The sequence below is a fragment of the Dicentrarchus labrax genome, unplaced genomic scaffold (genome assembly GCF_905237075.1).
Source record: "Dicentrarchus labrax unplaced genomic scaffold, dlabrax2021, whole genome shotgun sequence".
Classification (NCBI taxonomy): Eukaryota; Metazoa; Chordata; class Actinopteri; family Moronidae; genus Dicentrarchus; species Dicentrarchus labrax.
Window position 1 is genome coordinate 19,085,476 of NW_026136718.1, and position 12,236 is coordinate 19,097,711.

Genomic DNA, 12,236 nt, shown 5'->3' on the forward strand with positions numbered 1-12,236 from the left:
ATTTCAGAGTATTTTCAAAGTGTCAAATTACTACTTTTGCTTAAGTAAACAATCTGAATACTTCTTCCACTAGTGTGCAACTCAATTATGTAAGAGGTAACAGACCTTCTTGTTTTGACATTGATCAGTGTGCAAGAGGTTTTTTTTTAAGTTTATAAATAAAATAAATCCAACACAGTGAAGTCAATAATGACACCGTAGGAGTCAATGTCTGAGTGGTTTATTAGAATAAGAAAGTTGACATAGAGCAAAGTCTCCATGCGGAGTGACAGGCAGAGCTCAGGACAATGTGGAGAATGGTGAACAACTGCTGGGGCGTGGTTGCGTGTGTGTGTTTGTTTAGTGTGTGTGTGTGTGGGTGTGTGTGTGTGTGTGTGTGTGTGTGTGTGTGTGTGTGTGTGTGTGTGTGTGTACTGTGCAGTTGTTGGAGGGTGCATGCATGTGTTGCTTTTTGCGTGACGACAGACAGATTTCTTCGCGGACACAAGCACACACACTTGCATGTACTGTACAAATTCACACGTCGCTACTTCTGTACACACACAGAGGCTGTGTCGTCATGCAGCTACTGCACTTAAATTACATGTAAGCATCAAGGTTATGTACACGTAGTAGGGACATGTGTTGTCATCTGATGACAGCCTTCCCCCGAGGTCCCTGGGGCAACGGTGGAGCCAGCCTCTGGTGAGAGCCACAGGACGGCAGGGTCCTTCACAGTAGCAGGAGACTCCACTCCGCAGGAGAAAAGTAGAATCTCTTTTTGAACCACAGCCTATATGAGTCCATTCACTCTTCTTCCTCTTCTTCTTCTACCATTTCCTTTTTAGATTCAGCATCCAAACAGGACACAACACCTCAGTGCTGCTCACAGTACTGCTTCATTGTCACTGTCAATTTAATAATAATCATGATAGTCATCAGGTTCGTCTTCATTGTCATCATCAAATCCGGCACACCAGAGAATTGAAATTGAAATCATATACAATAATATTCCATATAATTTCAAACCAAATATCTACCACAGAAACAAACTATAGAAAAAACAAACATGACAGAAATGATCAGCGCTGACTAAGTACATCTACAACTTTACAAAAATGCAAATGATGATTTCGTTTTTGCCTTGTTTTTGTGCTTTTTTTCCCCTCTCAGATGATGGCTGGAAGGGAGCGGCTTCATGTCACTGCTCCCTACTGCGATGGTGGATTTAATACAAGGACTCGATCTAGGGCACAGTGCACATACAGTACAGTCGAGCACTGTAGGGCAAGATGGCAGTTATTGGCTGGGGGGCATCGCATCACTGAAGCCACACGGCACAAACAACCCCAACAACACACAAAGGCATGGTCTCTTTAACAAACACACAGACACAACCTGATAAATAAGAAAAACAGACTGGGTCATGAGGGCTGGGTGGGAATTTTTGTGTGCGTGTGTGTGTGTGTGCGTGTGTGTGTGTGTGTGTGTGTGTGTGTGTGTGTGTGTGTGTGTGTGTGTGTGTGTGTGCTGATATGTATAGGATAGAGATAAAGAGGGATAATGTGTGTGTGTGTGTGTGTAGGACTGGAGGCAATATGTGCTACATTTAACCAACAAAACTCCAAAACACAAAATCATTTCTAAGCAAAGGAAAGCAATTTTCCGCTTGAGAAGATTTGAAAACGTCTAAAAATGTTTTAACACATTAAGGATTTTATGTGAAATAAAGCAGGATTTTGTGATTGACTTTGATTTCTGTTTCTGTCACGGACTCATTAAATTAACTAACTAACCTTCAATAGTGAGGAACAGGACAAACGCACAGGCTTATATTAGGTAGAGATGTTACGTGTGTGTGTGTGCAGAAAGAAGTGTGGGTCTGTTAACAATAAAAAGGGGCTTGAAAGAAGAAGACGACGAAGTGCAGCTGTTGAAAGAGGAGGAATGGGAATGACATGTAGCATGTAAAGAAGAGGGAGGATGATGGCTTTAATAAACCAACTGGCTTCCACGAGGTTACACCTGAATTCTTTAGCTGCTCTGTAATGTTCAACTAAGGTAATCAAATCATAGAGTAAGATAACATCATGTACAGTACCTCTCCTAGAACCAGGCAGTGTCGGCCTATTTCAAGCCTGAGCTCTGCTTCTGATGTTAATTCAATTGCATCCCAAATTTGGTTAAAGGGCCGACAATATTTGTGTGTGTGAGTGTGTGTGTGTCCCTTAGTGGAGGGGTAAAGAGCTGGTTGAACGTGCACCTCCCTCTCAGGGCTGATGTGTCTGTAGTAATCTTCTCAAGGGCTCATCAGGCCATTAGAGGGCCGGGAATGTACTTTGCCTAATCAAGCATGTTTAGTGAAACACCGGAGGAGATGCAGAGCGAGGACACGGCTGGCTAGGCAAGCCGGCCGAGACAGAGAGGCCTCATTCACACTCACACACACACACACACACACACACACACACACACAAGCAGCACTCAGGTCACAGCGGAGATGGAGACGATGAGATGAGGGTCCTGGCTGGTGGAGGGCTCCATATCTTCAATACTAATGACCTGTTTCAGGGTGGAATGTGTAAAGAATACACTGTACTAATGTGGTGAGGCGGTAATGTAGTAACATCATGTTCGCCCGTCTGACCTCCTCCTCTGTCCTTGCTTTCATAAATCTCTTTCACTGGCTTGTCTAATGCAGTACCTCCAGCTCCGGCTGTGTATTTTCTAGGGTCGATGTGCGTATTGAACCTCAATGCTGTGTCTGTATCTCCTGTCAGCTGGTATTGAATATTTGGTCAGATTTGCAATCTTGTTTACTCTTTATTTGATCAGATCAGATTTAAACTTTGACAAAAAAATTGTATTCAGGGAAAGTTCTTGTACGACTGCTTGTGTTTAGACGGTGTCATTACTTTGCTGTTTGTTGTTAAATGGAAAGTGGCATTTTCTAAAAAACATAGCTCTCAAAGGCATTAGCATTTTTACATAAGACCTTCATTAATTGATTATTTGGCCACTTGGTGGCAGCAAAAACAAGCTGTAAACACAACACTGGCATATTAACACTTTTAAGTTGCCTCTTACACATCCATCCAGCTATGGAGCAATTACATTTGGTGTTGCGTTGGTGAATGTAAGTCCAATAGTTATTCTCCTATTAGCTCTTTTCATTTTTGGTCTCCACAAACTCCTGAGGGAAATATCTGGCTCTTTAGCTGCTAAATGCTGCAATATGTTCACCCGCTAGTTGCTAACTTTGTCTGTCTGCCGTTTGGTGCTGGGCTGGTGGAATACAGATGATTTTTATGAGCATTACTGAGACGACACTGATGAGATCATGAAGTCAAATGAAGTCAATTAAGTTGTGGGGCTGAAAACGTTAAAATAATGAAAATAGTTTTTGAACACTGATATTTTCTTGTGTGTGTACTGTGTATCTACCATATGACCCTTCAAGTCCCCTTCAACTGAGCAGAGCCTGGCTTTTCCATTTTAGTTGCACTTCTTTGTGTAAAGTATAAAGGTTTAAATATATTGTATAGCATACACTTCCCCCACGCAGGGCTCTGCCACTGTTAGCATGGATTTGTGAATGTCAAGCAAAGGGTTGCTCCACAACATTAAAGGCTCAGAGAAAGGAACAGGGTTGAAAAAAAAAGAAGGGTGAGAATGAGAGTAAATTTGATCAAAGCTTCTTTTTTGCACTCAATATGAGTAAAGCATTCATGTACACAAACGCAAAGAGAGACACACACAAAAAAACACCCCCACACCATGACCCAGATGAGAAAAAAAAGCTATCTCTGGATCTACATTTGAATCAAGAACGGATGAGTACAGACAAAAACAGAAAACATCAAAAGATCAGACAACGGAGTGAAAGAGTAACTCCACACCCAAGTATACCCATGCCCATCCGTTTTCTTTATCCCGCTTTTGTGGTGAAATACACTGAAAGACAGAAAGGGATAAAGCCACAAGGGATGACCATTGTGACAGTTAGCAGTGCCCCAACTCTGGCCTCAGCCCCAACTTCAGCCCCCAGCTCCTCCCTGTCCTGGCAAACCAGTGAATAACCAGAGTGGGTGAAGCATAAGAGATGCCCGGTCCTGGTTGGTACATCTCACATGACGGATGGAGCTGCTGTCCTCCTCATTGATATTCTGCTAGGCTGCGGTGCTGGGCTAGGTCCCTGACTCTTAACGGCTATTTGTTGCTGCAGTCTCCTCCTGCTTCTGGGGCACAAAGAGGCTCAGTGTCGGGCAGAAGAGCCCTGAATGGAGCTCCCAAGCGGCCGGGCCTCACAGACCCAGTCAGACAGCCAGACAGCCAGAGCTCACATTCCCTCCTTCAAATGGACTGCGGAGCCCAGGGGGGCCTCAGGTCAGGTCAGACAGACCCAGGCATACTGAGAGGCAGCCAGGGAGGGAAGAATGGAGGGGAGCTATTGTTCCTTTTCCCAGCACCCAGCTTCTCCTCATATCTCTAAACTCCAGTTTGCTTTGCTGAGAAAACAATTATATTATAAAATATCAAATTAAATTGGCTTTAACTGCATCTTCATGTGTGTCTTGCTTATTATTGCTTTCTTTCACTTTATGATGGCTCTATCCAGTGCTGCCTCTTAGGTACTGGGAATCACAGAACTTACAATGAGTGTCTCAACCCTTCACCAGCCACTGGTCAACCATCCAAACCTCTGATTGCTAAACACATACAGCTTCAAGGAGACATATAATAAAATCCATGTGTCTCTCTGTGATTGTTTATAAAAAAGGAAAATAATGTTAACATCAACCTCCTCCTTACGAAACTTCATTATATAGTTATACTTCACAGTTAAAGACAGGACACTGGTTGGGGTTGTTGTGGCCACTCACATTCACACATACACACAATCACATACACACACTGCATGATTCATTGAGAGTCAATGTCCTCTGGCACGGCTACAACAGTTTTAGTCTCATCTGAAATCCATAGTAAAGCACATTGTTGTCTGCTGGATGCCACTGGCTCAAAAAAACAAAACAAAAGCAGAAACAAAATTTCACACTCAAACAAGATCCATGGTGTCAAAACGGTGAACAAAATGGTGGAGGGAGACCTTTCACATTTGGCGCTGCAAGCGAATTTTTCATTTTTTTAATCCCCACATGTTGCTTTGAGAAGATTCCCTTTCTGCTGCACCCCTCTCTTTACCTTTCTGTTTGTCCTGTGGTGTTAAAGTCAAGCTCTGCAGGTCGTACCACATACAGAGCAGAGGGGTGTGCCTCAGATTAAGAGCAGAGGAACGGAGACGTGAGGAGAGTTTTCTCCTCTTTTTCAACTCTCTCTTTGTTTCTTTTCTCTCTGTCTCTCTCTTCAGTCAGCTGAATGACGTCAGAACATTGAATGACAGTGAGAGAGGACAGACAGGGTAAGGTTGGACCGGGACAGTGAGTCTGAGGGGTTGATTTATTCCAGTCTGCTGTTGGAGGGAATGGGTGTTCAGAGAGAGCTTGGTGCCAGGGCTCACGTACTTCGCCTCACTGGCCACTGGGGGTGCGCTCTCCCATGTTCTTCCCTAGAAGATGGCTGAAGTCAGCCAGTTCTCCCAGCCCTCGAGGCCCATGCATATCTGGCCTGATGAGAGCCTGACGCTGGGGGTGATAGGGCGCTCCATTGTTGCTGTTGTAGTTGAGTGCCTCGTGACTCCAGCGAGGCTCCCCATAGTCCATGTGGGGAGTGGGAGCGGAAACCACCCTCCGTCGGTCAGGGGAGTCCTGCGGCGTGGCGGGGTAGATGTATTCTCCCGCTGAGTTCCTCAGGGTGCCGCTGGGACGACTGCCACCATGCTCCCCTCTCTGGGTGGCTAGGATCAGGTAGCGCTGGCGCTCTGTGTGCGGGGGCAGCATGACCTCCCCTGGGTCCTCTATCCGGACCATTCCTCCACCCCCTCCACCTCCATGCAGGAACTTGGAGCTCAGATAGATGACAGAGTTGTTGGGGCAGGGCGTCCCCACAGCGGTGAGGAAGGTCTGGCTCTGGTCCCAGTCGGTGTCTGGGAGACGCATGGCCCGTTTCTGTTGCAGCGGGGTCTGCTCCGGGGTAGGGAGCAAACCTGGGTCCATCTCTCCTTTGGGCCAACCGTTGGGCGTGACAAAGGGGTTGTCTGCCTGTGAACGACGCCTCTCGCCGCCGCTGGTTCTTGTTACGCTCATTACTGACCCGCTACGGCCCTGCCCCAGCATGCTCTGCTCTTTGTCACTTTTGCGGCGGGCGCCATTCGCTCCAGAGCCTCGAGAGTGGCGGTGGCGGTGACTCATGATCCAGCAGACAGTGAGGCCAGAGAGGACGGCTCCAGTTGCGAAGGCTGAAACAGCAGAAACCACCAGCAGGTTTACAGACACCAGGCCATCAGGCTCCTCGATGAAACTCTCTTGGAGCAGCATTCCTGCAAAGACGGAGATACAATCACACACAGAAAGAAAGCCATCAGTCAACTGGCGGAACCATGTTAATAGCATCAGTGTTTCCTGTATTAAACATGTGGGAGTTAACAAATGGCGAGACAAGATGGCCTATTTTCTCTCTCCCCTCTGTGGGTGGGAATGGTCCTATGCTTTCCAGCCAAGGTAGCTCTGGCTAATTGCCTTCATTACGTAAAGTGGATGGTGATTTTAATAGCTGTAATAACTGTCTTCCTGATTGAGAATAGCTCTCAACCCTAACATGTTTCACAACATTAGCTTTATGGGGAGAGATGCCAAGTCTGGCATTAATAGTGAGTAATAAGTTAAAGTTTTCCTAATGTCCATGAAAACATGTTTTACTTCCCATCTAGATGTGCTATATACACTACTTGTGACTTAAAAAATATTTTGATTTAAAAAAGAAAAAAGAATACATACACTAATCGGTTAATTCTCTGGATACTTCTCGGGTTCAGCTTTTTGTCTAATGTACAAACAGCAAAGACCCGAAACTTTTAGACTTGTTTTCTATGCTGTGAATTTATAATAGAAAATACTGGCAGTCCTCTAATAAATATGCTGAAAGTTTCCCCTTGTTCCATCTATATGCCAAAGTCTTTGTAAGGATGAACATAAGGCATCATGTTTATAGATAAAGGGCACCATATCAGCAGACAAGACCATGAATTTCTGTATTTCTTTTGTATAAGAACATGGGATCCTTCCGAGAGAACGGTTTATGAATTATTGAAGATATGAATACAGCTAGACCACAGCGTGGGCTGCCATGGATCAATTAGGAAAATGCCAGAAGAAAAGTTGTTCTTTGCTGCGTGAGCTCCTGGGACCAACACCAACGAATACAATGAAATTGTGCCAAGGGAAGCAGATTGGAGAAAAGTAGAAGAAGGAAAGAGGAGGGTGTTACAATGAGAGAGAGAGAGAGAGAGAGAGAAGTCGCCTAAAGCAAACTCGAACATTTGGGTCCTTAGACAAACATAGTAATAGTTGTTAAATTACAACACCAATAGTGGCAGAGGGAGGACTGTCTCCACAAGGACAGTGAAATAAATTTTCTTTCTCACAGAAAATAAATGGATGTCATTAATAGACATTGGGAGCCACTTACTCACTTATACACAGCACAGAAAAGGAGCAGAACGAAGAACGGGAGAAAGAATGAACCTACAGTTAACAGCAGCAGTTTTTTTAAACAAACATACTTTCAGTGACTGACAAATTCATTTTTAATGGGGACAAATGCAGCTGGTTGTGGTGCAAATACTTGTACAGCCTGGTGGTTAATTAATGTGGCCTGTGGCTTGGCATAATAAAGTATTACTCTACACATTGACATTAAGCTGGGGACTGGCAGCTTAAACCCTGTGAGAGGCTGCTGAACTGCTATGCTGTGCCGGAAGTGCTCTTGTACACATTAAAGGGCCAGTTTTCCAAAACACACTATTTCTATAGTTAAAAAAAACCTATTTCCTTACCTTACAGACTATGCAATCTAACTAGTTTCATTGGATTTTCTGAGGTTTGGGGATATCTGTCCCAACAGGATAGAGCTCAAAGCTGGTTTGTGTTGGCTGAGCACACCAAAAAAATCACATTTTCAAAGCTCTCCAGTAACACCTCTTCACAAAAAACAATGACACAGCTAGAAAAACCTCAGGCTTTGTTTTTAGCTTTTTCTTTTTGTGAGGAGATGCTGGCAATTATTCTATGGTAAAAATAGTTCTGAATGAAAAAAAAAAAACCTATTTTATTTCTTTAGGTAACCATGGCCCAAAGCCTTTTCCAAAGACGCAATTACAATAACCTCACAATGTGCAAAGAGAAAGAGCAAGGAAAAAGGCCAGAATAAAATTACTATGGGGCTGCATAATGCTTTGAACTAAATGCTAACATCAATGCAAACAATGGCAATGCTAACAGGTAGAAGGTAAGGTAATATTTAGCAGGTTTACTATTTTATTCAGCATGCTAACATTTGCTCATTAGCACCATACACAAAGTACAGCTGTCGTTAGTTTTGGATAAATTAACATTGTGACCTGATGATAGCGTTAAATAAAATAAAAAAATCACCAAAGTGATTTCCATTCATCCTAAGGGCCTAAATGTTTGTATTAAATTTCATGGGAATTAGTGTCAAGACATTTCACACAACCACAAAAGTCAGCTTCATGGTGGCGCTAGATCAAAAGTTAGGGGCTCATCAAACTCTATAGGGTTCCTCATGGGGACAATAAATGTCTGTACAAAATTTCATGGCAATGTATGTATATAATTTAGTCTGGATCAAAGTGGCAATGCCATCCTTAGAGACACACTGCTAGCGGGGCTAAAAATTTAATTTTGACCGAAATCCAAAGAGGAACCTTGTCTGAGTTTTTCATTTATTTATTTAGATAGTTGGTTCACTGCCAGGCTGTACCTTCACAGATTTCTATTTAACCATTCATCGACCCCCTTGTCGCTTACAATTTCATCTTATATCTTGGACAATAGATCTTCGACACTGTCAATGCGAGTCCATACTCTCAACAAGTTTGCAGTTTCCATTGACTGAAACCTGGCATTAATCAACTGGCCTTGTTGGTCAATCAATGTCCTTTTCAGCACTAATTAGTCCTTTATCACCAATCCAATAAGCTAAGTGATACACACAGGCACCGGCCTTAGTTACAGCCTGTTAGTTACGTGAAATGCACAGTTTAGTTCACCATCAGACAAATCCTTTGGAATAATTGGAGATCACGTTTTATCAGCGGAATTGTGTTCGGTCCTAAAGTGTATTTGTTTTTCATTTTTTTGTTTGCTTGATGCCACAACCTCTTCTTCCCTCATTTTCTTTTAACTTCATCTTCCATTAGTTTATCACTGCCTCTGAATATTAATGTTGGAATAATACATTCCCATCTAATACTTTGATCTAAAATGGGATTGTTGGGAAGAATTTTTCATAGTAAGTCCATGCATGTGGCTTGAATTATGCATTTTAAAGTGTTTATTTAACAGAGTATTAACGTTTATTTAGGAGGTTAGTTTTGCCCAATGGGATGTATAAACTTGATTGCTCAATATCTCAAAATTGCTCTGAAAACAGATGGCAGCTCATAATTCTGATCTCACGACATATCTTTCTTCACTTCGTTCCTTCGTGCTGTCACACAGCCAGCTCGTGGTTACATAGGCTAACATGCACAGACGTTAGTCTTTGTGTATTCATTTAAGCACCCATGTTTATATTGAATTTGGCATTTGTTCATTGGGAGTTCTTTTCTCCTTGAACACATTCTTGGCATCTTTATTGCAGCAGCCTAAACATAACCCTGATTGCTGCTGTATGTATTTTCAAGTTTCAGGCCAATATTCAATTTGGATAGACTGCCAGTTTCAATCACATTATCGCTCCTCTCCTTAGTAAAAAGGCTCTTCTTGCGGGCAGCAGATGCGACACAAAGGAAGACATTTGGAGGTTACCAGTGTGCTCATTTACAGGGCCCAGAAGGAGTTTGAAAAGTCAGGTAATGAATTGATTCATTTTTTTCAATAAACTACAGCCTTGATGACTTTGTAAACAAAAACGAAGCGCTGCAACCACAGAAAATTTAGGAAAAGGCAACATAATCGGGGTACAACCGCAAATCTCCTCTCACACACATCACATCTGGAATTGTTCTTGCTGCACTCAGCTGCAGAGGTTGTAGATATTTCTCTAACATTTACCTCAACTGGGGTCCAGGGTTGCTGTGTGGCACTTCAGATTAAATTCTGCACGGTGCAATAATACTGCTGTCATCTTCATGCAGGAGGAGAGGTCTTGACAAGCGTGTGTGTGTAAGTATGGCTTTCTGTGTGTGCGTGCATGTGTATAGACGTTTTAGCAGAGAGAGAGAGAGACTGGCCTCACACTCAATATGTTTCCTTAACTTCTCTTTGACATGGACACTCAGATATGTTGTAGGTTATTTAACAAATTTCATTTCCCCCCACTTGTATGTCTGTCTGTCTTAGATGCACAACATGTAGAGGACATCTTTAGCCAGTGGCAATAAACTGAAAAAGCAGACAAAAAATGAAATGACAGATGGGTAGATTTGGTAGTGTGTGTCTTTCTGTGACAGCAGTCAGGTCTCCCTGCATCCTGCTAAGAGGTGACAGTAGAAGCAGCAGCTTGCGCACTCTCTCCTCCCTTCAACTCTCCTCTCCTCTTCCAATCCTGCTCACTTATTAAAGCTTAATAGAAGCCAACGGGCCTGCCTGTCAGCCTGACGCACACTGAGCTGCTTGTCTCGAGGCTTCCAGCTCCAATTACAGCGTAACAATGAGAGGAGAGGAGAGGAGAGGAGAGGAGGAGAGAAGAGAGGAGGTTGAGGAAAAGAAAGGAGGAGAAGTGAGGAGGGAAAAGGAAATAAGACAAAAGGAAGAGGAGAGTTGAAACAAAAGAGGTGACAAGATCAGAGGAGGAGACAGCTGAAGAAAAAAGTAGAGAGGAGAGGAGGGCGTAAGTGAGAATTAAAGAGGTGAAGGGGAGAGAGAAAGGGTTAGAGGAGGAGAGTTTGGAGGAGAAAAGAGACCTAGTTTGTACCAAAAAGGATGGATGGAAAGGATCTTGAAAGCACCACTGATAGGATATTTGTGTACAATATAATACATGATACAAAATATATATATACAATATAATATATATATATATATATATATATATATATATATATATATATATATATATATATATATATATATTATATTGCTGTCAAAAGAACAAAGGAGCTGGCACATAGTTTTTTTTTTTAGCATTTGGTTTCCTTTGTCTCTGTCATCTGTTCCTTCATACTCTTTATCGTCCTTCCCTCCCTCCAATCCTCTTGTTAGCTGTTAATCCTCTCTTCATATCACTCTCTCTTACCCACCACTCCTTTGATCACCAGGGGTGGCGGCATGATGGGACTAATGGCTTAAAAATTCAAAAGACAAGTAGAGAAACTTTTACTCGCACACTTTCAAATCAAGGTCGTTCCTGCACGATCAAATCAGCGCAACAAAGTCATATTTCCGTTACATAGCGATCGTGACAGCTGTGGTCATGTTAATCGGAGTGATTTTTTGCGGATGCCTCTAAGTTTTCTCTCATGTCTTCCGCTCTCATTTCCACCACCCACCTCCCTCCCTCGATTCTGCCGGTGAGGAAGGGAAATTAATGAAAAGCCCTGCTAGCTTCATGCCAGTTGTTAAACATTTCCCTTGATTAGAGTACTGGCAAAAGGCTCTGTGTAGCTGCGTGGCCAATGCACGCAGTTTGGCGGCGCTTTCGACAATGGCCTTGTGAACATGTGTGTGTGAGATAAAGACAGATGATGGGGAAGAGCAGGATTTTTAACCCAGCATCAGTGATGTTGATGTTGATTAGAAGCATGCATCCAAATGATAATCACAGTTTATTACAACTTGGGTGTAATTTTCATAGTTTTGCCCATCATTTCCATTGGGTATGATAGTGTTGTACTCATCAAAGTAATTGCTGAAAGCTGGGAACACTGTAGCATCACTACAATGAAGTCTGGCAAGAAACATGAGTGTTCAGCTGATCAGACAAGCCAGAGAATCTAACCCAATGGTTCCCAAGCTGGGAGACCCCTCCAGCTAAATCTGATTGGTCAAGGGATATTTAACAAGTTAAGAAGAAAGACACATTTCAACTACTCTCTGATGTGTCACAAGTCTATTGTTTCTTCTTGTGAACTAGTGGAGCCCCTAAACTGAACAGTTCAACTATTCACAATTTAT

At 42.9% G+C, this 12,236-nt stretch overlaps 1 protein-coding gene across 3 annotated transcripts in view; it reads right to left on the reverse strand.

Annotated features, from left to right (window-relative positions):
- Nucleotides 1-204: 204 nt before the first annotated feature.
- sema6bb (sema domain, transmembrane domain (TM), and cytoplasmic domain, (semaphorin) 6Bb) overlaps nt 205-12,236 on the reverse strand; it is a 123,454-nt gene continuing 111,422 nt past the window's right edge. For all 3 annotated transcript variants that reach the window (XM_051378025.1, XM_051378024.1, XM_051378023.1), the window contains one exon: nt 205-6,418. In XM_051378025.1, coding sequence (XP_051233985.1) covers nt 5,511-6,418 — 908 coding nt within the window. In that variant the 3' untranslated portion in view covers nt 205-5,510. The remainder of the gene's footprint in view (nt 6,419-12,236) is intronic.